Consider the following 27243-nt stretch of genomic DNA (forward strand, 5'->3'; position numbering starts at 1 on the left):
TTTGAAAAATTAGTTTGAAAGCACTGATTTAATCTGATAACTGATGCAACAGTTAATTGCTTGCATTACTTGCAAGTCCCTGGACAGTGCTAGTGACACTTTTTTGTTCGAAAGAAATGCTTTTCTTATGTCCTGCTTTTTGATGCTGATAAAATGTGCTGCAGGAAACAGTCTCCAAACAAAGGAAAGGCAGAGGTTTTTTATGTATAATAGCGTATCAAGTGCAAAATGAAGTGAAGCGGATAATGACAGGAACCAATTTCTATGATAACATAGTCTTAAAATAAGAACAGAAAACTGTTATTTTTCTCAGTTTGAAGTGGTGGCTGAAAAAATGTTGATGCGTCCTTTGTTGTAGATTAACCAGGGACAGCTGATACAGAAGCATGAGCTTCCTAAGGCAAATCAGACTTCTACTCTGGAAGAACTGGATCCTCCGAAAAAGGCAAAAGGTAAAAATTTTGTGACTGGACTTCGGCTTTGGGCGTGCAGACCCTTGGATGAACTGACTAGTGGAACATCTGTCAGCCTGGAAAAACAACCAATTCCTCAGTCAGATAAGTCTGGGATCTTGATGGTACAGTTTACAAGGCCATTTTTAACCCACCAAGCATAGAGAAATGTTTGTTTGTTTAAATAGGACAACATACAAGGGGAATAGCTGTGGGCAGTAATAGTTTGTCAGGTTGGGAAAATGCTATGGGTGCTGCTCAGCTCAGGGAGATTTGATTCCTAATTTCAGATTTGCTCCTCATGCCCAACTGCTCCCACATGTGAATCTAGTTAGAGTCTGACGCTCACGTGAAATTGTTTATTTTTAATATGCTTGAATAGCATGATAAATAAATTGAAAGTCAGAAGTATTTTGAATCCTTTCAAATCCTTCTAGATCTTGTGAAACTCAGAGCAGATTTTTCTATAACTTTCTACCATATTTCATTCTTTCTTCTTTTTCTTAGCCAAATTTTCTTAGAGTCAAAGCCTCCAGAAAGGGTCTTGGTCCTCTGATACACTCAAATATACAGTGACTACTTCTGTTAAGGTAATTTTCAGGGAAAGCTTCCTATGAGCTCCTATACAGAAAGTCCACTCATTTCAAACTGAGAATAATAAAGGAGAGCACTTGGTCATGTGTGCAGCTGGAGCAGTCAAGGGGATTGTTCTGCTTTGATAACAAAGATCAGCAGTGCCAGAATGAGTCAGGGGAAGAGGTGAAGTGATTAATTACGCTGACGTCACTTTTTTCTGTGCCATCATATTTTGGGAGCTGTAACAAAAAATTTATCCAGAACTGTTTCAGTTCTTGGTCAAAATCAGATAGAATCTCCCTCTAACAGTTACAGCTATTTTGCTGATGGAGCTGAGACAGTCCACTTTCCAAACCATTTTCTTGTTCACACTTAGGTGATTGCTTGCTTGATTTTGATTGATATTAAATACTGAAAATGTTATTGTGTAAAACTGCAGTCGCTGTTTTGTTCACTTCCATAAGTTTTAAAGACATTCCCAGTGACTCAGGCTGAAAGTTACAGGGTCAAAGGGTTATCTGATTCTTTTTTTCCACTGACAAATTGAATGTGCATTCTTTCATATCTTCCCTGCAGACTTGGTCTCACAGTTTGCATTATGAGCTAAAGCTGATGCATGCAACATTGACAACTTGTATTTTAATGCGGTATGAAATTCGCCAATCCATTCTTAACCTAAATTACACCAGGGATAAGGACACCTTTGCAAAACTGATGGCCAAGGAGTTGTCATAGCTTGACTCTCAAGTTCAGAAAAACGTGCACCCCAACAAAAGAAAATCCACATGTTTCTGATCTTTGAGTGTTTATGCTGAGAGAACTGAAACATAGTTTTTTAATTTCTTGCAAATGGATCTTTGCACTCAGTGTTTTCAGTGTGTGAAATATTATTTGATTTTAGCAAACCTATACAGACATTTCATTTAGAATTATTAGCTGTGTTTTTGGATTTTTTTTTCTTAATCATGTTTTTCCTATAGAAATTTCAAAACTGCTAGCCTTGTAATTTCTAGGTGTTACCGGAGGTCCCTTTCTGTGCTGATCATTCCTAGCTTTTAAGTATAAAGAAATAAGTTCTCTTCTCTGAAGGGCAAAACAATTTTAAAATTGAGTCAGTAAAAATTATTCTGTTTTTTGCTTATACAAACCTACTTGCTTGTTTGTCCACTCAGACAAACAAGGTAGCCAAAACAAAAATCTGTAACATCAGAAGCAGCTACAAGAATGTGTTTTGGGAAAATGAGCCTTGCTTTAGGCAACCATCGTGCAGTACCATAAACTGGGAGGCAGGCCCAATCTTTTGCCATAGTTCACCATTTGCCCTAATTCACAAGAGGAAAGGGTTCCTCACAGTTAACAGATGATCTGCAGCCAATTTCGCCTCATCAGATATATAGAATCACATGACTGAGCTTGATCCATCACAGGTCCATGTGGATATTACATGTCTCTGTGTGTAAGATTTGCTAAGATTTCTGCTCTTTATCTCATGATTCTGTGGGGTTATGGACTGTTCTCTAAGCCTTCCTAGTAGGTACTGAGATAGGTCTATGACTTCAAGAAAAGAACTACAGGAAAGTATCAGAAGGCCAACAGCTCTTTATCTGTCCTCATCACACAACACACTGTTTACCAACTTGAATGGAGGCTTTCCTTTTGCTTTAGCCTTCAGTCCCGCCCTAGTTAGTTAGCTCAGAGAGAAGGTAATACTGAATTCAAGTCTGAGGATTTTGTGTTTCCTGTGAATGGAGCAAGATCCTCCTTCTGAGCAATTACCCAGTTTTACCTGCAACAAAAACAACTGAGTAATCTTTTCCAGTTCTTATCCCTCTTGAGTTGATTTGCACAGTGCTTGTCCTAAATGTCATGTTTACTGGTTATGTTGGTGCTAATCAGACCCTGTGGACACACTTGGTATCGAGAACGGCTTATAATACTGTACAGCTGTGCAGTGGCAGACTTCCTAGGCTAATAATTTGGTCATCTGCCCTTTACTGCTAGCAAGATTTTGTCTGACTTTAAAAATATGAAGCATCGTAACTTCTTAGGTGATGGGATTTTCTGTGTTTCTTTTCTGTTTGTTTAAAACAAGCAAACAAACAACAACCTTGAGACAAAGTGTGAAGTAGGAAACAGTTGCCTGGTGTAAATCTTCCTACTTTTTTTTGCCAAAATCATAGCTGATCTTAATTGAAGCTATTAGAGCTACAATGGAAAAAGTAGGACAGCTTCAAAACCCTGTTCTTAGTTGTTCTGTGGAGTACCTTTTGCCCTGCATGCCTCTGTCTGAAAAAGGGAGAAAAACAAACAACAAAATCCACGTTCGTGTGTGACCCATTTTTTATCCTGCTGCTGTATGCATTACTGTTGCATATTTTGTATCTGATGGTGGAAGAGAGAGTAAAGGAAAGGAGGCAGTGAGGGTCTTCCTGCCACCTGTACTGCAACCCAGCTTTGGAAAGAGTTTGTCTTGTCTCTTGTGGAGTGAGGAAAAAAGTGCCATGTAAATGCACACAAGAAGCCCATAGCTGATTCTGAGAGCCCAAAGCCTGTGTCACAAGATCAAGGGATTGTAGTTTCAAACCTCTGCCAAAACACAGAGACAATAGAACTGAAAAACAGGAGTGGAGGAAACAGCCTGAAAAACCAGGCAGGATGTTGCTCTGTAGTGAAGTAGTGCTGTTGGCTTTTTCATCATGGCTATCAAGTGATGTCTACGTGTATTCAGAGACCTGGGCAGTAAAGTGGCCTTGGATGGGCAATTACACATTGTTGAATAAGACACTTGATTTCAATATATACATTTCCACCAGTATTGGAAAATGAATATAATGTTGAAGTGAGTGGTGTTGAAAAGAAGCAAAAGTAAAGATTAAGAAATGTAGACTTCTGCAAAAGTCTCTACGCTGTGCCAAAAGCCTACTACTGAGGACAACAGTGCAAAAAGCATGGATAAAATCCCTATTTACCTATTCCATCACAGCTTGTTTTACTGTATTTTTAGAGTCATCCATGTTGTGAAAGAACTATTTAGATCTACATCTAGTCTGCCTGGCAGCTTATTACTGTCTATGTCTTTTTATTACAGTCAGTATCCTTAAACACTTTTTTAGTGGATGTGAGAAAGCCACTGAGTTGATGCTGATGCTTCACAGGGTTCTGATGAAATCCTAGCCTTTTCTGAGTGTCCTTTCAAAGTGGTGGAATAGGAAAGGATAACCATGGGCACATGCTGCACTGGGCATTGCCACTATGTTTAAAGGCCTCAGCTCTCTAATCTGTAGTGACTCTGCAGGATTTATCTGTAAAATTTGTTTTGAATAGATTTTTTTTTTTTCCAGCTTCGTATTCTGGTGGAGCTTATATGGCCTCTGTCATTATTTCTTGCCCTGGTCTGGCTGAGGAAAGCTAATCCACTGTATCGCCAACATGAATGTAAGACATTTTAATACTCTGTCTTGTGCTAGATAATGCCTAGGACATCTCGGACAGGTGCACTGGGCCTGTTTGCTAAGTGTTATTCTCTAATGGCAAAAAGACACGCTCTGCTGCAAGCATTTTAGTTATTTATAGCCACGTATCGGGAGAATTAATTATGAGTGAAATAAAAGCTTGAGTTCTCCTGAGATACTTTATGGTTGGATTTAACATAAGGTCTCAAGATTCTTTCAAGTTGTAGGTAGCTATAATTTTGTTGTTGAGAAATACGTTGAGCCCATAATAGTATTAAGGTTCACACAGACTGCATCAGAAAAGACACTTTTTTTTTTTTCCATATTCCAGGTCACTTCCCAAACAAGGCAATGCCATCCGCAGGAACACTGCCATGGTTACAAGGCATCTTCTGTAACATGAACAATCCTTGTTTCCGCAGCCCAACCCGTGGAGAGAGTCCAGGTGTTGTGTCCAACTACAACAATTCCATGTAAGCAGAGCTCTGTGTCTAAAATGGGGGTTGCCATAATGCAGGCCTGCTAAGCAATTGCTGATAGCTTGCCCTTGACACCTATTGAACCTGTTGGCACTTAGTGGGTGATATGAGGAGAAAGGATGAAGTATCTTCATCCTGCCTAGATTGATCCTTCAGTGTACTGAGGATAGTTTATTGAATTGTTCTGTGTTGCAAGCAAAAGAGGAAAGGGGAGCACTTAGGACAACAGGATGCAACTACTAAAAGACAAAAAAAAAAAAAAAAAAAAAATCTGTTCTAGCAAGTCAGTTTCATTCCAACAGAGATCAACAATGTCAGAATGGAGCTCATGGTGGTTGGTTGATGCCTTTTTCAAAGGAATTTAGTTCCACTAGTCTCTACAGAATGTGTATTCATATGATAAAATCATCTTTTTTCTTTTTTATTGCCTGCTGTTCATTAACTGTTTCAAGATAAATATTTCTGAGTACGAAGCTTCTAAGCTTTCTTTTCTCATGAGTTAAGCTGTTACCCCTGAATGAGGGCTTTCATGAAGTAGCAGCAAGAGATAGTCTGCTCTACCACTTCTCGTATAGCACTTGTTCTGGCTATATGTTTGAGAGGCTTTAACCAGCACAGTAACTTTCAGATACTAAGGTAAGTAATAAGACAGGAGAATGGGAGATTTCTGGACTGTTGATGGAAAAGGGCTGTGGGAATGCTTCGTTGCCTTGTTGGTTGTAGCTGAGTTGTGAGAGGCAGCATATAGTGGACAAAGACTCTTAGAGTGAAAACTCGTTAGGAAAAAAATAATTCCAAATCTCCCTTTTGAGCATCCAATGAGTTAGCAATGCCAGTGCTATCAAGGCTCTGGTAGCATTTAATTCCGTGGCTTGATGTTAAATTAGATTTTTGTGTTTTGTTCCTAGTGAACAGGATTTAAAATAATCAACTGAGCTTTTTGAGGGTACAGCCAGTCACACAGTGAAGTTAAAAGTTTGTTTTATATATATATATTCTGGCTTTTCTCAGTTGCTTATTGCAGAGTGAACTGTCCCTTTGTGAGTCAGAATAAATTCAGCGCATTACAAAGGAAGCAAATACATTGTGTTTTCTGAAAGAATTTTGTCCTTCCTGTTTGCTGTTTCCTGTAAGCTAAAAAAGTCTTGAGGACTGGGACTTACCATTCCATATATGGAAAGCATAACTGTTAAAGAAATGCAGTGCTTCTTAACAGGTATTAGTTCAAATTCTATCTCTGTTTTACAGCAGAAGGAAAAGAAGCCTGTGACATTTAGTTCCTAGATGTGCTTAACCACCTCTGCTCCTAATAAATTTTTTTCATACTTGTTTATGAACACAGGACCTGACTGCATCTTTGCTTGAAATGTATGTCTTAACCCAGAACAGCTGCCTTTGGTAAAACTGGGCACTGCTGTTCTCCCACTTCTAGAAGAAATGTTTTGAAAGCACTTAAAAGCTACTACCACATTAGAAGGGTCTGAACTGAGAGAGGGAGGAGGATTCTTTATCTGGTGATTTTATGTCACTTATCCAGCTGAGCAGGGCTGTGTGGACCGTTTAACTGCCAAAGCTGATCTTTAGTCATAACTGGAGCATATTTGCACGACAGATATGGAGTGCTGTATGGGAAGGTCCGGTCTCCCCAACAGTGTGTGGTAATGTAAGTGTAGGAGAGGCCAGCCTTCTGCCACACAAGTAGCCCTTTGAACCATGTGGATTCCCATATGTAACTGAATTCACTGAAAGTACTTTCTTGTCACCAGAAAATTGAGCTTTGAGTTTCAAGGATGAAGATAAATTAACTTTTTCTCCTCATCCCTACCACAGAGAAAGTAAAATTTGAAAGTATATATATGAAGTGTTCATAATAGTCATCAGTCTTAAATTATCATTGGTTGCTTATTTCTTCTTTCAGTCTTGCAAGAGTATATAGAGATGCTCAGGAGCTCTTACTGGAAGCCCCTGAAATCCATGACCTTGGCAGAGTCTGGGAAGAACTGATCATTATGACTCAGTTTATGGAAACAATGAGAACAAATCCTGAAAGAATTGCAGGTAATTGTTTTCTATGTGTCCTTTAGACCACTGAATTTTGCCTTATGAAATCCATCTAGTAATTACTATGCAGGGACTAACAGTAACTTAATGTGTTTCACATTTGACTGTGACTATTCTTACTGTTTGACAAGGTAACCAAAAATTCATTAACTAGTGGCTTTAAAAAAAAAAAAAAAAAATTAGAGAGAATCATCTGGCTTCATGTCAGAAAAGCATGACGTGCGATGGGTTTGCTAAAAGATCAGACCCCGTAGTTTGAGGGGGTTGCCTTTGCATCCTGTATATACTTAGCAACCAGAAAATAGCACATTGCTCCCAATTCCTATGAAATACAACGTTAATGTTATTTTGGAAACTATTTTTAATGTGTGTAATTAAATTAAAAAAAAAAATTGGTTCCAGAGCAAAAGTAACAAAATGTGAATAGCCACTTTTATCTGTATAGGAAAATGTTCTGTGTAATTAACTATATGTGTTCTGTATGTGTATGCATTGCTTTCTATCATTGCCTGTAAAAATCCTTAACAGAATATTACAGTTGCAGTGCTGAAAAATGAAAAATTACCAGATGCCAGAACGAAGACTGCTCCTTTTCTTGATTCCTTAAACCAGATTCACCTCTTGAATCCTCCTTTCTTGACCCACTCTCCCCGCTCTCCTTCCCCTATGCCTAGGTACCAGGAAGGGCATCAGAGAAAACACAAGAGACAGGCACCTGATAATGTTTTCAGTGTTTACTGCTTGAATGGATACATGGAGGAGCAATTGCTTCTCAAAGGAAAATAAGAAGTTTTGCTTGTGAAAGATTTTTAAGGGGCTGTTTTTGCAAAAACTGTAAAATCGGGTTAAATAGATAAAATTATCAACAGGAAATGATAAACTAACGTAAGTGTAAAGGGCTGACTGAAATTATTTACACAAGGCCCAGCAGAAGGGACTGTAACACTAACAATAATAGCATGCTTCGATCTGAACATGTGAAATAAGCAGAAAAAAGGCAGAGACTTTCAAATGCAATTAGGGATGCTATCAGTACTTGTATTTCTGAAGTCCTACTCTGAAGCATCTTTGAGAAATCAGATGTGGAGAGTTCTAGCAGTGACTATTTTCTGATAAGCGTTCTCTAGCAAAATATTAAAATTATTGTGAATTTCAAAAGTAGTTTTGGACCCCATTAGTCACTGGTGAGCCAAAATACATAATTTTTGCAGATTTAAACTAGGATTTGAGATGCTCTTTAACTTCCTTTATCTGGCATTTCACTTATCCCTGTACTCTTTTCTTTATCCAGGAAGAGGAATAAGAATTCTAGACATTTTGAAAGATGGGGAGACTCTCACTTCCTTCTTAATGGAAAATCTTGGCCTTCCTGATGCAGTTGTTTTCCAGCTTGTTAATGCTCAAGTGCGCCCTGAACAGGTGGGTGGAATACAAAAGCTACCAGTTACCTGCCTGAAATACAGCCTCTTGAGTTGTATATGCAAAGTAGCTTCAGTGGGGACTTCACGCTATATACCTGCTTTAGTGGCTGCGTATTTTTTATGGACCTAGAAGAATGCTTTTTGTCTTGACAGTTTTAAACTGAAGGAGGGATGGTTTAGATTAGATATCAGGGAAAGTTTTTCACATAGGTAACCTTGCCTGTGGCAGGGAGGCTGGAGCTTGATGATGTTTGGGGTCCCTTCCAACCTAAATCATTCCGTGATTCTATGGGTATTTTGCATATGTATTAAACAGAGGTATTTTGTTTGATGCCATCATTGCTCCTGAACAGCAAGATATTAAGAAATGGTACTGACAAGCGATGCGTATGTCCTTGTGATCAAAGACTTCTCAAAAGCAGAAGGTAGTTGTTCAGATTTTTTTGGGACAACTGCTCTGATGATTAACAGCAGAAAACAATTTTCAGGCTCCTAATTTTATGTTTAAATTCTCTGTCCCAATGCCAGCAAAGTAGTATGCTTACCTTAGCGGTGGAGTGTGAAAGCAGACCTAATTTTTTTGGATTCCAGCTGAATAACAAACCCACTCAGAAAATTCACAGTGAAAACTGCAGGTCAGATCACTCCTGTAGCAGCTAAATGGTGGATTGTGTTTGACCAAGTCCAGGCTGTCTCTGCAACTGTGTGTACTGGTATGTGGGAGTCGAGGGGAATGTTGTATTAGTGAATGAATGTTGCTGAATCAGAACTCTGGAACTATTTCTACACTGTGTTAGTGTGTGGATTGAAACAAGTGAATAACTGAGGCTCAAAATTCAATTCTTTTTCACCATCACATAAAACACAAATGCTAGAACTGTGTGCAGCCAAAAACGGAGGAGATTAATGATCTTGCATTCAGTGTCTTTTGTGCCCCACAGATTCCAGATAGTTTGACTGGCTGCAGATCTTATCTGCTGTGTTCTTGATTAGTATCAAGAGAAGATCTCCCCACTCCTCACTTGGTCATGAAGCAATACCACAAGACCATAACATAGCCAGCAGTATCAGTTGATACATCCAACTTTTACGTCTCTGTATCTGCGGAAACAGCAGAAAATTGTTTCCTTGCAGCTTCTGACAATACAAATAAATATAGATACGCTGTTGGGCTTCTTTTTTCCTCCCTGCTGCCACTCCTCTTCTACATTAGAATTCTGCTGTCCCAGGAGAACTGTGTGCTGTTTTGTTAGACTATGTTAGCTGCCCAACGGCTTTCATTCATCTGCTGTTGAAAATCCTTCAGCTGCTAATGTATGCAGGACTGATGGTGCTTTCATCTCCGGAAGTATTCTCGAGGCCTGCTGGAACATACTGTCCTCCTGTATTCTCTGTGCTGCTGTAGAAAAAGATGCTGTTCTTTTTATACTAGGAATTGTTAAAAAATGAGCATCAGTTAAAGATGATGCTGGTAGAAATCTGGTATTAAACACCACTTTCATTGTTCTGCATGATGTTTTCTTGTTAACGGTTATCATGGGTGTATAATGTCGTCTCACAGAAGCTGATTTACAGCTATGAGGAAAGAAGGTGCTATGAATACTTTCTCCAAGAGCAATGGAATGAGGAAAATCTGATCTCATGGTTCTCAAAAGACTCTAAGAGAATTATTTTTAATGGCAATTGAATACTTACTCTGCTATGGGAAATAAATCACAATTCATAAAATCATAGAATGGCCTTGGTTGGAAGGCAATTCAAGGATCATCTAGTTCCAACTTCCCTGCCATGGGCAGGGTTTCCATCCACTAGATCAGACTGCCCAGAAACCCATTAAGGCTGGCCTTGAACACTGGCAGGAAAGGGACACCCACAACCTCTCTGGGCAGCCTGTGCCACTGCCTCACCACCCTCTGAGTGATGTAGGTATTGGAAAATGGCAATAAGCTCTCCCCAGAGCCTTCTCTTCCCCAGGGTAAACAATTGCAACTCCCTCAACCTTCCATCATAGAAGAAAAGCTCTGGTTCTCTAATTGAATTTGTGGCCCTCCCCTGGACTCACTCTGACAGCTTTGCATCCTTCTTGTGCTGATTCCTGGGCCTGGATACAGTATACTCCAGATGGGGCCTCACAATCACCTCCCTCTCCCTGCTTGCCACCCCTCTTTTGACACAGCCCAGGACACCACTGGCGTTCCAGGCTGCAAGAACACACTGCTGGTTCATGTCCAGATTTTCTTATAGATCTTATTGATAAGACCAGCCCGTTTAACTTGCTCATGGTTGGTTCTGGGCGAAGTCTCAGATCTTTGACTGGAATACAGATCTGTGGTTGGCTTTAGCCTTTACCATAATAGCTCATCTCCAGTTCTTCATGCCACTCCACTCTGCCTGCATATCACTGGACGCCCTTTCTCCTTGGCTGAAATGGAATAGAGCTGACTGAGCTAAAAGTAAGCTGAGAGCTTGTTTACAAGAGCCTGATTGCTGCCAACAGCTGGCTGCAGATCTAGGTCCCAGCTGCCTGGGAATGCAGGAAATGACACACAGAGCTGAAAACTAAACCTGATCAAACAGGCAACTAGCTGAAATAATAATTTGGTCTTCATTTCTTTAGACAAAGTGACACATTGATTTAAAAAAAAGTATTGAATTTTTCCTCTGAGGACCTGTTTTTTTGAGTCATTCTAAGATAAGAATAAGAGGCTGATGTTAAACACAGTAAGTTCAGGAAAGATTGGCAACAACCCACCCTACCGGAAAAATTGGAAGGGCGGAGGTTTTATGTTTTTCTAAACCCATCTGTTTGTGAACATTCTTGAAATGCAGCTACTGTTTGTAAATAACCTTTCTTTTTTTCTGTGTTTAATCTCCTTCAATTATGTTAACGTCACAGTTTCCTCATTTCATAAATCAAAGTAAGATTCCCAGGTTGCCTCCCCGTGCAGCTCAGCTGTATTGCAGTTCATTGGATGGTAAGGACTACGCCAAGTCAGATGTGCACAGTTAAAAGAATGTTTTCTTTTCACATGCACCTTTCCAGAACTGTGATGTCAGTGAAAGACTTTATTTCTTCAGTCATTAGGTCAGTTAAATTCAAATGTTGAAGTTTGTGGCCAAATTGAGATGTTTTGGAGGATCTTTGTGGAAGCCAGACTCTACCTATCAGTTGCTTTTTTGCATTCTGCCTCTCTCTAACTTGTGTTAACAATGCAGCATGAATGCCCTGTTTTGTCTCACAGGTCTTGGCTATGCTGTAAAGTGAGTCTTGCTTTCTTAGCAGTACTTGCACTTGGAGATTCTCCTGTAGGTGAAATTGTGTGGTGAAAAGACACTATCTGAGGACACACATTTGTAATTTAATTTTTAAAAATTCATAATCTAGTATGTAGACTATTGCTTACTGAATAGCTTAAAGTACTTGCCATGCCATGTCTACTTACGGAAGAACATTCACTTGCAAAGAGCCTGGGCTGAGTGGACTGATTATTTAGACTGTACATATTTGCAAAGACCAAGCAATGGTGTAAAGGATGAGGAAATTGATGGAGGTTAATTTAATTACTGCTGTGCACTTGATTTCAGGTGTCCTGTTTTTTAAAATTGTATTATGTTAGAACTCTTCAAGGATTTGTTGCTGTACTTGTGCTCAGACTCCCTAGTGTAAGTAGAATAGATTATGTTAATATACATTTATGTGCAGGGATGATAGGGACAGTACCTGCCAGATTTCTGGAAATATGCATCTCTTCTTCTGCACTGTCATTATACACAATCTGTATAATGCAAGTATATATTTTTTGTAGTCTGAAAGTCGTGTGTGTGTCTTCAAAATGGTAGGACTTAGAGCCATCATGTTGTGATGTTGTGAACTTTTTGTGAACTTTTTTCCTTACAATTTGTGCTATGGAAGAGATGGACAGAGGATGGGAACTTTAGTTTATGGGCAATTTCCAGTGCTATATTTCATTATATTACTATGTATTCTGTTCATTATAAAGCAAGGAGAGCTAAATTTCAGACTTCCAAGCGTATTCTGATACAACAATAAAAATTCCAGGTGCACTGATTTCTGTGCAGTTACTCTTTATTTACATTGGTTTAACTATAAACTACTCCCACTCATTAAACACTGGAGAAATTTTTTATTTTCTGTTCCATGTTTATATTAGTAGTTGAAATAAGTAGGTTGGGTCTAGTTTAATGTAAAATGACTTTGTAGAGTCTGGCTGTATGCCTGTACACAGTGGTAATGAATAATGCTGTGTTGGAAGCATTAGGGAATAATCATAACTAAAGTAAAAAAGAGAAGGAAATCAAGCTTAGGAACTATTGGAATTACCTTTCACTTTTAGGTCAGATGATAACAGAACCATAAGGCTAAACAAAAAGTAGGGTTGTGTGGCATATTTAGTTAGTCCTGGGGGAATACTTTCAAGCAAGCAAAAGCTTAACCATAAGAATAAGTAGCGTGGCATGGCCTCAGGCATGCTTGTATGCCAGAAAGTCAAGAAAACTCATTAGAAGGATGCAATGAAAGGAGGAATCTCTAGTGAGAAGAAAAGTTTGTCTGAAGGCGAGGTGATCTATCATACCACAAAATGAGGGTTGTTGAAGAATTAGTGTTTACGCTGACCTCATCTTCCCGCCATTCATGAAAATACTAGCAGGTGCTGCTATCAAATGCCTATTTTTTATAAATCTCTAATTGTTCCTGCACAGGTCTGAAGATTCACAAAATGAAATAATAAATTGTTTTTGATTGCAGTTTGTGTATGGTGTACCGAACTTGACGCTAAAGGACATTGCTTGTAGTCAGATGCTCTTGAACCGCTTTATTATCTTCAGCAGCCGAAGGGGCCTCCCTTCTGTTCATAAGGCCATGTGTGCTCTCTCCCAGGAAAGCCTTCAGAGAGTAGAAGATGCCTTGTATGCAAATGTTGATTTCTTTAAGCTATTTCAGCTGGTAAGTGCTAACGCAATGATCCTCACTTATGTGATACTTCCTTGAACTTCAACAATTTTCTTCATAGTGCATCACCAGTGTTTGTTTAAGCAGTCTTTGTTCACTTGCTACTGCAAATGTGTGACTATTGATGTAGGATTATTAGCCTACCATCAGCAGGAGCAGTAGACAGTTTTTGGAACATACTTTAGGAGATAACAGAAATTCACCATACAACAGAACTAAAAGAATCAAATAAAATTTAAAAATCAGTGTTTTCTTCTCAGATTGTGTAACAGGGCAGATGCAGCACAACCTACTAGGGATCTGAAGTAACCCCAGCTATTCCATCCTGTCTGCTTCATCCAACATGGCAGAATTTTACTCTAAAGTCAAAGCCATGGTGCAACTTGAATTACAATTCCTATACAAATAATTTTTTTTTGTTTTGTTTTTAAACAAGTTCTACTGGCTTTAATCACACTTTCTACAGAAGCTTTTCCTCCTATTGATTTTTGTTGCCCTTCTTTGTGTTCGTATTTCTACCGTGTCCTTGCCATAAATGAACCACAGCTGCAGCCGCAGTTCAGTATCCATGTATCATGGAGATAAGTATATGATGATATAATGATATATATTTGCAACTGCTCTCTGTTCTTTTCTAGTATTATCTAATGTTCCCTGGTGCTTTCAGAGAACTAATTGTGATGATTCCAAGGTCTCTTTCCATGATAGTCCATCGCTGTGTATGTATTCAGTGTTGGTTTTCCCCAGGTTTATGACTTTGTATTTTGCAACACTGCATTTATCTTGCTGTTTTTTACTATGTAACTTACGATGAGATCTTCGCTTCGGCAGCTTGCTGTATACAGCAGGCAGCTTTGTACTATGCAGATCCTAAATCTAAAGAATCGATTCGACTTTGCTGTCACGGCAGAGTAATATCATGGTTTCAAGTGCAAATTAAGATAAGGAAAGAATAAATTTACTACAAATGGTAAAAGAATGTAAGGTAATCCTAAGAGAGAGACGGTTAATACCTCAATATTAACACAATATGGAAGAAAGACTATGACTGTGCTGCTTGCTCTGCTGCCAAAACCCAGAAGTCTCTCATCCCCATCACCTGGAATTGGATGCAACAATGTAAGTGAAGTAGTATATGACAGCATGCTATGGTGTCACCTGTTTCTTGAAAATCAGGAGCTCTTGCAGGTGCTACCAGCTAATTCCCCTCAGTGGTAAGCAGTGGCCTCCTGAATGAATACTTGATAAATTAAAAAGCTAACAAGACTCTTTACATCACACTGAATGAATAGTGTCCAAGAAGAAGCTTCTCATAAATGGCTGTTGATTCATTCCTTATTTCTGCACCTCTTGGTGTGATGAGATTAGAAAAGCAAAGCATACCAAGCTATACTTCCAATGGATTGTGACTTTTTCAGCCTCATGAGAGTAAGACCACTCAATCAACCTGGTATGTGAGTCTATGTGCAGGTGATGGTTTTGTGGACCAACAAAACTGTCTAGACAGTGTTCCAAATAACTCACTGAACTAGAGATGCCATTTGGATTTTGTTCTCTTACCATATTAGCTGTTGTTATTTATAAGCTATTCAAAACACATCTGTATTTCTCATGTATTCGCAGCTTCCCACTGTGTTGGACAGAAATTCGGCAGGTGCTGACCTCAGGTCCTGGGGGAGGGTGCTATCTAATGTTTCCCAAGCAGTGCAAAAGGTAAGTGGTCTAATAACAGAAGGCATCACTTTTCTGAGTGATGTGTAGTCTTTTATCCTTTATTCTATTTATTCCCATTACCAGCTTTATCAGAAAGAAAACAGAATTATTTGGAAAGAAATGCTTTCTTAGAAATTCATTCTTCCCTCATCACAAAATAAATGTGGACATAAGCATTAGCAATTCTGAAGCTGATTTATTACTGATTTATTCAGAATAGACATGAAAGAACAAGAACTGAACATGGTGCCTGTAACCAGCACAGAGATGAAATGGTCGGATTCTGACTGCTTCTGGACTTTGCACAAAGTCTTTCACAATGGAGATCTCTCCAATTACTTTCTTCCTTTGAGGGTTGCAATTAACAAAGAAATCTTTTTTTACTGCAGCTAGCCAGGAAGCAAAGCGTTCAGGACCTTTTAGTGGTTTTGCAACCATTTGTACAAGATGGAATACCAGAATCCTTAGGCCACTTGGTGAGCTCCCTTTCTGATCTTTTCTGTGGCTACCCAGAAGGAGGTGGATCCAGAGTGCTTTCTTTCAACTGGTATGAAGATAACAACTACAAAGCTTTCCTGGGGATTGATTCCACAAAGAAATCCATTTATCTTTATGATAATACAACCAGTAAGTTTTTCCACCAAACCATGATAGGTACTGTGGACATATGCAGTGTATGTTAGAATACCACTATGGCTTTTATAAAATAATGCTTTAAAGCAGTTGATTTGAGAAATTAGAGACAGATAAAATAATTTTACTTGCAATTGCAATAAGAAAGAAATCAAGGAGAAACCAACTTTATTTTTTCTGCTATTCATTATTTTGTCTTTTTATTGTCCTCTTTAATTTTCCATTCATCTTTTTTTTTATATAGAGATCGCTCACTATTTTTGTTACATATGTAAGTTTTTGTTGTATTTGTCTGTTCCTTCTGGTATGACTGATATGTTTGTGTGGTTGCAAAGTAGAGGTGAGCGTTTTACCACCAGAGAGAATTCTAAATTCCACTATCTGTGTTGATACTTGACTCTACTTATGTCTGAATTTTCACAAGACCAGTAGGAGATCCAGTATTTCCATTTCCTTAGCCAGGGAACAGAGAAGTTCCATTCTGACTGCAAAAATAATTTATAATTCAGAAGTAAGATTGAAATGCTTATGTAAAAATGCTTAGTTCTAAGTTCATTGTAAGATCAAATTCTGAACTGCTGAATCTCCAGTCCTTAAGTTTATTCTGTGAAAGAATTAATGACTGATAGGAGAAAGAAAATATTTCCATATCAGAATCAACTACCATAGTGAGGAGTGAAACAATATGAAATTTGTTTGCTATTCTGTACTCTCTGATGTCTACTTTACAACTATAAAATCTACAATCTTCTTCAATTTTTTAGACGTTGTTCTATATTACAAAATGTGCTTATCCTATTCAGTTTCATAATACATTTAGGTGTCCATGTTGCCAGCAAAAAGCCCTGCAGGATGTTACGTGTAGTAAAATTGAAGGAAAGTTACATAAAGTCTGTTTGTCTTTCTGTCTTTAGCACCCTTTTGCAATGAATTGATTCAGAACTTGGAATCAAACCCTTTAACCAAAATAGCCTGGAGTGCTGTGAAGCCCCTGCTGATGGGAAAAATCCTCTTTGCTCCCAGTTCACCTCCTGTACAACAAATCATTAAAAATGTAAGGAATTAAAAAATATACAAATGTGTATTTCTAAAAAATTGCATTCTGAGAAATGTACTTTGAAAAACAGTCAACCTAATCAGATTTTCTTCAGGAACTCCTCTTGTTCTGAGGATTGTTGGAAGAGGACTGGTTACATTTCATTAAAAAAAAACAAACAAACCAAACCCAGGAGGCATGTCTTCTCTAATTCATCTTGCCTTGGCCCAAACTACTTTTTCCAGCTCAAGTAGCCTTTTTGATGGCATGTTCCTATATTTGCATTGACAGAAATTGTAATATTCATATGTATGTAGATTGCTCTGAAAGTAATACCTCCTGTTTATTTCCATGGAAAGTGCAACAGACTCAGAGACACGATAGCACTGTTTGATGGAGTAAATTCTCAGCTACAAAATGCTGTTTTTCAACAGTCATTGCCAGTAGCTGATTTGTGCAGTTGAGCTAATGGAGACGTTTTTCATTTCTTGGTGTTACATCTGTGAATGGTCTTCCACAACATGGCTTGTCTTTCATGTCACTGTCACCACCTCTGAAATGAGCCATCCAACACCATACTGAGCTGACATCCACTGTTTAGTTTCCATGGATGTTCAGCAAGTGGCAATGAATGTCAATGGGTGCCATTTTTTCAACATGGCAACACACTTTTCTTCATACAGGCTTCCATGTCAGACACCATTCTGTCAGACTACCTCTCTGCTATGGCCTTGATATAAATGATTGAATTAATTTCACCTGGCTTTAGGGTCTCAGCTGAAGAGCTCTGTTGCAGAGCCTAGGCTCCAGCTACAGAATAGAGGGAAATAGTCAAGGGAAAAAAACAAAGAGGAAATCATTCAACCTAAAACCTGAGTAGTTAAAGGAATTGAAGGAAAGTAGGGTTAATGTGGGCTTTTTTTTTTTTTTTTTTTCATTACAAGAACCACAGAAACATACCCTAAGTGACTTGATTCCAAATAGATTTTGTAAATTCCCTTTTTTGAGGAGTATTTATAGTTCTGCCATTTAAAAATTTTATTAAGTACACATTTGTAAGTTAAGTTACAAGTTTCACTGTCACTGAATGCCTGGATTGTAAATTCATTGATTGTCAATGTTTGTTTCTGTTGCATTCTAAGCATTCTTTCCTGTTTTCTTCAGGCGAACTCCACTTTTGAGGAACTCGAACGCCTCAGACTGTTGATCAAAGCTTGGGAAGAAGTAGGACCTCAGCTGTGGTACTTCTTCCAAAACAGCCTGCAAATGAATATGATCCGTGTATGTTATAACTTAGCAGGAAGCTTCAGTAAGAGCAGCCTTTCACCATCCTATATTTTTATTAAGCAAGAAGATAAATGTTTTAGAAGGTTTGTCTGGAAGCACAGCCTTTGCAGCAAGGAATCAGTTGCCTATAAGGTTGCTGGTTTGCTGGCTGAGCTTGGCTTAAAACCTGGTCCTAAATGTGTTACAGAGACTTTGGCAACCTCAGATTTAGACTCTCTTTTCGGTATGATAATGAGTTCTTAATAAAGACAGTAATTACTGCTTTCTAGCCTCTGCAAAGCGTCCTTCAAAACACCCAAGTTGATCTTCTAGAGTGCTACTTAGGGAAAGAAACCAGTAGAACCATGTTTTAGCTAGACCCAGCAATTTTTACTGCCTGAGGAAATGGCTTATTTCTTCTTCCCTTAGATCTGATTTTGATCACCTGCAAGTAGTATCTGTGATTGAAGTCCATAAAGCAGTTTATTCTAAATAAAATGTTTTTCCAAGCTTCTTGTCCTATTATATTAGACATTTATTACATTTATCCTCTTGCTTATAGGGAGAAAAAATGCAATTAGTATTCAAGGATATATTCCTTCTTATCCATTCTTCGTTTCTTACCTCCAGTTTGGCTACACATATTTACCCATTTATAAAATTCCTTTCTTAATATACCCTTTTGTACTACTTCGCAGTTCAGAAAGAGCTGTGGAAGTTGAAACCTTTCTTTCTAAATATGACACATGAAGAGGATTACTGTAGTAAAGCTGTTCCAATATGTTTTCTCAGGACTCTCTGAAGCACTCTACAGTGAGGGACTTCCTGAACAGTCAGCTGGGTGCTGAAGGCTTAACTGCTGAATACATTATCAACTTTCTCCACAATGGGCCTCCAGGGAGTAGGGAAAAGGGAATGGTGGATTTTGACTGGAGGAACATATTCAGTGCTGCAGACCAAGCTCTGCGTTTGATCAGTCAGTATCTGGAGGTAAGGGCATCTCTCTCTCTGCTGGGAATCTTTCTGGAGAATATCTTGAAGCAGGACAGACAGTACCTCAAATCTGTGGCAGCAGAACAAAAAAAAAAACAAAAACAAAACTTAAATTTCACAATCCCTTAATGCTGCATTCCAAAGGTAAATTGAATGTCTGAATGTGCTTTGGGGCTGAGAAGCAGAAAGTGCTTTATTCCTTAAGGAAAACTGTATTGTTGTTTTTTGTTGTTTTGGGGTTTTGTTTTTTTTGTTGTTTGTTTTTTTGTTGTTGTTGTTTTGTTTTTTAATGACTACCAGACTGCTATTTTCAGCAAGGACAGGACTAGAGAACTAATAGTTCTTCGGGAATTCCCAGTACAGGATTTTGAGAACCTGATCAAAAAAACAGGGAGTTTCTGCTTGTTTTGTAGCTACTTCTGACAAGACGTCTGTCTCTTTCCTGGAATCTCTTCATCCATTTTCTAGGAGTGCTGTGTTTTTTATAGGCTTTTTGAGAGTCACAGTAGAGAAAGTGGCACGAAATTTCATCATATAAATAAAGAAATGCTAAAAACATAGATGAAAATATGAAGCTATTCAGAAAATGCTTTGGAATATACTTTTTATCAGGCTACTCTAGCATGGACAGTGTAACTTACAGATGAGTTTGTCAGACTCAGATTAGTAAATCTATAAAAATAAAAATGTAAGTGATTAAAAAAAAAAGATTAGATTTCTAGAGGACTGAGCAAACTACTGCATCCATTCCTTTCCAGAGCCAGGTAAGTGACACAAGTGATACTTTTCCTGTAGCTTTCTGATATTAGGTAAAAGCATGTTTGTAACCTGACCTGAGATGGCATGGATTCCTGCTGAGTTAGATAGAAGAAATGCCGACTCTTCTTTGTAAACCTAAGAAATTAGACAAAATTCGTAGAGCCTGCAATGCTGTAGGATTAACACTCAGAGTTTAAAACACTGTTGCACTTGGCCATAATACACAACATTTAGCATCTCTCATCTGAGGTTTGGAGTCTTTAAAGAGCTTAATTACTTCATACGGTATCTGAAAGGATAGTTAATAATGGTTGAATGGCTAAGCCTCAAACTCACAGAGAAAGCTGATACTAATTGTAGGCAACAGGATCAACCCTAGCCCTGTTGATTTCTGTCTAGTTCAAACTAAAAGAACCCATGTAAGAAGGCAGGACCTTATGGTTTGTCTGCCTTCTTAAAGCTGTTGTAATAGAGGGCAATAAAGCTTTCGCACAAACTTCTGCTAATTCTTCTGATGATGTTTAGCATCATATTAGCAGAATTATTTCTTACTTAAACTGAGTGAGATATATTGCTTCAATACAGATCAGTAGTGGAATATTCACAGTACTGGGGCAGTTACTGTACTTGGTAGTAGATCTTAGTGTCCTAAGCTCATTGTAACAAGCTAGTACTTTCAACTCTGCTGTTTACACTAAGTTGTTAGCATTTGGAAATGTTTTCACACTGTACCAAGCACAATGGGAACAAATAGCTCCTTTTCAGGTTCACCCTATCTCTCACCTGGGTATACAGTGAGGGTAATGTACTGCCAGAAGTTATCCTTAGAGGTTTCAGGTTTGTGTGGTACAGCTGAGAATCTTAGAAGTTATGCAGTGGCTGCTTATTTGCACCACCCCAAGAATTTCCTGTCGCTCCTTTTGATTACCTTAGGCTATGGAACAGACAAACTCTTTGTGAGGGCTAAGCACCTCTTAATACACACTAATTTCTGTTTTAATTTTCTAATCCTCTTGTTGATATTTAACTTTGGTTTTCCCATCTTTGTTGAGCCATTTAAAATTGTTAAATATTTACTGGTTTAAGATAAGAAATAAATCTTAGCAAGTGGAAGATGAATCAATTTTGAAATCACAATGTTTCTAAAGGCACAAGCTCTGTTGCAATTTACTGGGGAAAAAAAGCCTAGTTAGAGAATGCAGCACTTGTTTTGAATGCAATTCATGTTAAGGGAAAGAATTCCAGATTTTGTCTTGTAGACTACAATATAAAATCTCTTTTCACTTCAAAGGAGCTGTTATTGCAACACTAATATGTCAGCTTGTATTCTTGCACAAATTTTTCTTTCATTCTGCTCACAAAGAGAACCCATAAGCACTTGTGTTTTCTCTTTTGAATCTTTGCTGCTTCTTTGACTGGACACCTGGGTAATAGTCTGTACTGCTTCTCAGTCTAGTCCAGACACTGTACATTCTGTAGTGAAAGGTCATGTATGACCCTGTAGTTACGTTCCATGGTAAGAGAGAAGTGGAGATCATCCATGCCTAGTGTCTTTTCAGGCTATTAGCTAAGTAAAACTCCTAAACCATACTAAGAAGCCAGTTTGAGATGAAGAAGAGATTTCTCTTTTGCTAAATAAAATGCTAAATTTAATGTTTTTTTTTTTTTTTCTAATTTACAGCTTAATTAAGCAAGGCAATGTTCTGTCACTGTATCTGTAGTAGAGTCAGTAATATACTTATAAGATATTCGTTAGCCTAGGAAACCAAATAGTGTGTTGCTCATGACTCCCTCAAGCCCTGCAAGGACTAGAACAGGATGGGGGAAGCATCCTTTTCATCCAGAGGGCTGGGTTTTCTTCCTCAACTGTATGTTGAGGACATTTGGTTAATCAGATAGATATTATCAGACCAGACAAGAGATGCTGGGAGGATTTATTAATGCATTTGCTTTTAATTCTACTGCTTCCTTGGTTTCAAAAGGCTCCCCCATTTAATTCCTGAAACTCTCTCTCTGGGTACTCTGTAAAGCAGAAAAGGAAATGTCAGAGATGAGATGTCAGGTTTAGAAACTTACTGCCATAACGTGTGAGTAAACTCAGTCCCTACCCTTCTATAAATAGAGAGGTGTCTTGATTGTAAATGGGATTGAAAGGTGGGATTCTAGCATTCTCTGCTCTGTATAGGAAGATCTTTACTCTTTGTCACGGTTACAAGTTTGCAAATAATCGTACAATTTTTTAGGTTGAAAAGGATTCCTGAGATCATTTAATACAACTCTATTTGTCAGTACAGTGTCAAATAGAATAGGCTGCGCACTACCATGTCCAGATGGGTTTTGAGTATCTCCAAAGATGGAAACTTTGCATCCTGTATGAACATCCTTTTCCAATATTTGCCCGCTTTCACAGTAAAATCGCAACTACTTTGTATGAAACTACGTTTTCTATTGTCAGCCACTCATATTTGCTTTAATATCTCTTGCTAGCTTATTCCAACGCATTTGTTATCTTTGTGGTTACTTGTAGTGCTTGACTCTGGATAAATTTGAAGGCTATCATGACGAAACCCAGCTAACTCATCAAGCCCTTCATTTACTAGAGGAAAACAAATTCTGGGCTGGTGTGGTTTTTCCAGATATAGACCCTACAAGAAAAACTCTTCCACTGCATGTGAAATACAAGATTCGGATGGACATAGATGCTGTGGAGAAAACAAATAAAATCAAAGATAGGTAGGTGGTGATTCCTTCTTGGTTATTCCTGGTTATCACCTGAGTATATGCAATACAAGGACATTAGAACCTGTCTTGGATACATGCATGAAATTCAATTGTATTCACCAGTATTTAGTATGTAATGCAGAGCAGAATCCATCTCCACTTACCAGGTTCTAACACAAGTGGTATATCACTCGTGCAACCATCAGACCAGGTAGTGGGTAGGTGCATGGGTGTATGGCAAAGGGAATGACTGTGCTCAGAATCTGTTCATTAATCTGCAGCAAGATTTTAACTGGCACTATTACAGAGAAAAGTGAACAAGGCAGAACCACATGGATTGTGATCCATCTCTCCTCCACCAGAACAGCAGAACTTCTCTGCTATATCTCCTCAAATGCCCCCACATAGGGGTCTGATGACTGAAATCTAACTCTCTCAATGTCTAAGGATAGTATGTTACAAATAGTTACTTCTATTCTAAAACAATTTCTCTGCAACATGATTTATTTATGTACATTTTTGTGAAAAATTACTATTCTGTTTAAGTATAGAGAAAATTAAAGGAAACAAGAGAATATTCTAGGTTATAATCTTTGTCAATCGTTTTTGTGACAGACCAAACTGGAAAAGGCAACTATGAGCAATGCCCCAGCAACTTCAGTAGCTAAGATTTTTTTTCCTTTTTTATTTTTTTCCTTAAAGCTACTGTTTACCCAAATGATTTCCATGTGAAATTTTTTTAAGGTATTGGGATCCTGGTCCAAGAGCTGATCCTGTGGATGATTTACGTTATATCTGGGGAGGCTTTGCATATCTCCAAGATATGATTGAGCATGGGATTATAAAGACCCAGACCAACACTGAAGTGCCACAAGGAATTTATCTTCAGCAAATGCCATATCCATGTTTTGTGGATGATGTGTGAGTAAGAGCAGTTTATTGTTTCAGTTCTGATGACTAGTTGATGTGATGGACGCTGTAAGACTCCCAAGCACCAGTTCTAACTCTAGTCCTAAGGCATATATCCGAGAGCAGTAACTGAGGCATAACTGAATTTGTTCTTTTCCATATCCCTCCGTAACCCAGACTCCAAAAGCCACCCTTGCCAAGTTTCTACCCCTAACCCCAGTCTGGCCTTTGCAACCAGGCAACCAGTGTCCAGACCAAAAATGAGCAAAAAACACTACCCCCCTTAACACCAGAATAAATAACTAATCAACTTTGGGGTTTTGTCTGTTTGTTTGTTTTCAGGTAATAACGTAAGATTTCACACTAATTACAGCTGAGAACTCACTGTCAGCATGACACCCAGATAAAATCCTTTGGTACCTAAAAAAGTCAGTCCTGGATCTATCCCTTGTGTATTAAACAGGATCCAACAAAAGCTTTATCTTTCTGAAAGCTTTCAACTAACTCTAAAACTGAACAGCTCCTGCAGCAAAACTAAATGCAAAGCACTGACCTGTATTAGAACCCACACTGCCTCCTTCAGTTACTTATTTAGGATTCTCTCTACTGTAGCAAGCCTATTTCCCTAATTATATCTCTAAAATCTACCTTTATACAAAAAGAGCCATTTTCTAAAGAAAAACTGAACAAACAATACAAGTCCCAGTAGAACTTATACCTGTCTTTCTATCTCTGTAAGTTCTGAAGAATACAGCAACCCAGTCTCATCAGGTGTATTATCAAACCCTAGCCCTATATTTAGAGATAGTAGTTCTCACAGCTTTACGTATTTCTGGTGCTCAAAGACATCCAGCTCTCTACAGATCTTGCAGAATCTCAAGACAATTTAGGCTCTTGGAACTTTTTCTTTCAGAATCCTAATCCCTATTTTTTTTTTCCATTTATAACTACATAAAGAGTGTTTGCAATAAAGCTGGATGTGCGCTGTCAGTTTCTGCTAACATCCGTCCTTTTCCTTCCTTTGTGATGATGATACAGTTTTCAGCAATTACCTGATCTTATCTAGCCTTCTTTTCCTTAATTCCAGTCCATTGATTTTTTTGTAGAATGACTGCTTTTGTCTTAAATATCACACTAATCTAGCAACGAATTCCAGGAATTTATTTTCCTGCAGGAGAAAGGTTTTTGGTTTTGTTTTTTTTTTTTTTTTTTGCTCAGAGGGTGAGAAAGTGAGCCTTTTGGGTGCAGAGGGTCCTCAGAGGTTTTGTGGTTGCTATGACCTTCCCATTAGCACTGCCTGAACATGTGCTCTAGATGGTGTGGTGCATGCTTTTCTGATTGGAGCATGCCTGTTCCAGTGCTGCTCTTTACTACTGCTGTCTTATTACAAATCTCATTCAAAAAATAAAAAAACTATTAAAAAAAGAATGTTTCAGAAATCATTTTGATTTATTCAGTGTGTTTCTTTGCAGGCAATTCTAGTAGTTCAGATACCTGCAGATTGCAGACAGGTTGTTTGACCTACCATTACCTGCCAACCTTGACAGATAGTTGCCCTGGCAAGCCTGCTGTTTACTTCCTCCCCTCTGAGAATACTGCGGTACAGAATCTTCATCTGTGCAAAAGCTCTCTGAAGCCTACAGCAGCCACAGGCATATCAGAGCGGATATGCAAACCCTGTGGTGCTCCATTGCACTATGCATAGCCTAGTTTTAGACTGAGAATTTCCAGTCCCTTGTTTAATAAATGCATTCTTTCCCAGTCTTTTCCTTTCTGTTCTTGCCTTTCATCTTAATATTTGTCTGTTTTACTTAAATTTTTTCATCGCTTGCTTTTGTAGCTTTATGATAACCTTAAACCGCTCCTTTCCCATCTTCATGGTGCTAGCTTGGATATATTCCGTTTCTATGACTGTGAAGAGTATAGTGCTGGAGAAGGAAAAGCGTCTAAAGGAGGCTATGAAGAACAGAGGCATCACTAATGGAGTGATTTGGTGCACTTGGTTCCTAGACAGCTTCTTCATGATGGCTGTGAGCACGTTCCTCCTCACAGCACTGATTATGGTAAGAGTTATCAAATGAACAACCATAAAAACTCTCCCTAGCACTGTTGATGCTTTGCTGTTGGGAAGGTATAGTAGTCATTCATAGGGAGATGGGAGCAGCTGTTGACTTGTTCTGATCATAACATGCAGGAAGCGCATTCTTGTAAGCAGTCCTCTGTACAGCGTGAGCACTTAGCAGAGATGGAAAGTAAAATTTACTGGAAAGATTTTTTGTGAGAACCCTCACAAAACAATACATCTAATTAATTACTCTGTATGTTGTTTCATTTACAAAAAGTTCTAAGGAAGAATAGTCAAAAGATATGCTGTGGGTTACTTAGTACACAGGGACCTCTGAGAAACTGCTGTTGTTTTCCTCAGCAGTGATAGCCTTCTGGAATTAGAATGTAATTTACGTTCAGAAAGTAGTGCTTTATAATTTTCCTGTTATATTTTCTGAAGATGTATTTTTTTCAGATTTTCTTAAATAATGTTTCCTACACATTGAACAGACGAACTGGGGAGAAGATATGAGATCAGTGAAAAAAAATTTATGACAGTTCAGATGGTTTCATTTAAAATAGGAGAACTTCCACACTGGCACTTCTTGCTTGGAATCATTTACATATTAAGACAAGGACAGAATGTGTTTTCAATCAGCTGCAGTCTTAATTCAGTCATCGAATATAAATATGTACTTTACAGTCTGTAGCACTGAACTGAAGTCGCAATCCAAAAGCAAGAATAAATTTAGATGAAGGATTTTTGTTATTGTAACGACCACAAGAGTTGAAACATTACTGGCAGGAAGAATTAAAAAAAAAAAAAAGTGGGTGAGAAAGAATGGCTTTTATTGCTCGTTACAGGTTATTGTCTCATTAGCAATTCTGGCATTTTCTAGTAGTTCAGAACACGAGTAGCACTCTTAAATTAATCTTTTCCTTTTGCTTACAGCACGGCCAAGTCCTGAATTATAGCAATCCGCTTCTCTTCTTCCTATTTCTACTGACATTCAATACAGCCACCATAATGCAATGTTTCTTGTTGAGCACATTTTTCTCCAAAGCAAATCTGGCAGCTGCCTGCAGTGGTGTCCTGTATTTCACCTTGTACCTGCCTCACATTGTCTGCTTTGTCTGGCAAGATCGCATGACTGTTAATCTGAAGATCCTAGCAGTAAGTCTTTCACTCATATAATATCTTTGGGTTCAAATTTTAACTGCCCTGCTCAGTATCTGTGTGTGAGTAACAAAGCACCGCACACCTCATCCTCTCAGCTTTTTCCAATCGTGGGAACAGACACTTCTAGACCTCTCTCAAATAACTAAAGACTGGAAGAGAATAGGCTTTTTTAGCAGGCCTGGTGACCAAGAAATAGTTTTATGGCTTTTAGAAAATTCAATAAATATCATTTTCTGTCTGGATGTTAGGAAATCACAGTTAAAAAAGTTTCGAATAATTCCTGTAATTCAAAACAGTTTTCACTTCTGGTATATTTAATAAATAAAAAGGCACTTAATAGAAGGGGTTGTCTTTTTCATACCCTCTAATCTAGCCGAAGAGTAATATAAGGTTGAGAAGATCTCATGTTCGCTTTCCTTCTTTACATGAACTTAGAAGTAGGATTTGAAAACAGAAATCAAAGCTTTGGCAAATATCTTGCTGTGAAGCTGGAAACTTTTTACTTTTCTGTGAAACAGAACTATGAGCATGCAGAATTATTTAGATTGATTTTCTTCACCACAACGAGTCAGAC

The 27243-nt window shown here is 38.3% G+C and overlaps 1 protein-coding gene across 1 annotated transcript in view; it reads left to right on the forward strand.

Annotated features, from left to right (window-relative positions):
- The first annotated feature begins 386 nt into the window (after positions 1-386).
- ABCA4 (ATP binding cassette subfamily A member 4) overlaps positions 387-27243 on the forward strand; it is a 67213-nt gene continuing 40356 nt past the window's right edge. Inside the window, exons 1-15 of the mRNA XM_042873661.1 lie at positions 387-452; positions 4370-4463; positions 4812-4953; positions 6878-7017; positions 8312-8439; positions 13210-13407; positions 15037-15126; positions 15516-15753; positions 16674-16813; positions 17960-18076; positions 18854-19051; positions 22341-22546; positions 23279-23455; positions 25284-25506; positions 26442-26663. Coding sequence (XP_042729595.1) covers positions 387-452; positions 4370-4463; positions 4812-4953; positions 6878-7017; positions 8312-8439; positions 13210-13407; positions 15037-15126; positions 15516-15753; positions 16674-16813; positions 17960-18076; positions 18854-19051; positions 22341-22546; positions 23279-23455; positions 25284-25506; positions 26442-26663 — 2379 coding nt within the window. The remainder of the gene's footprint in view (positions 453-4369; positions 4464-4811; positions 4954-6877; positions 7018-8311; positions 8440-13209; positions 13408-15036; positions 15127-15515; positions 15754-16673; positions 16814-17959; positions 18077-18853; positions 19052-22340; positions 22547-23278; positions 23456-25283; positions 25507-26441; positions 26664-27243) is intronic.

Source organism: Lagopus leucura, unplaced genomic scaffold, assembly GCF_019238085.1.
Source record: "Lagopus leucura isolate 7727_CA_CO unplaced genomic scaffold, USGS_WTPT01 Super-Scaffold_100009, whole genome shotgun sequence".
NCBI lineage: Eukaryota > Metazoa > Chordata > Aves > Galliformes > Phasianidae > Lagopus > Lagopus leucura.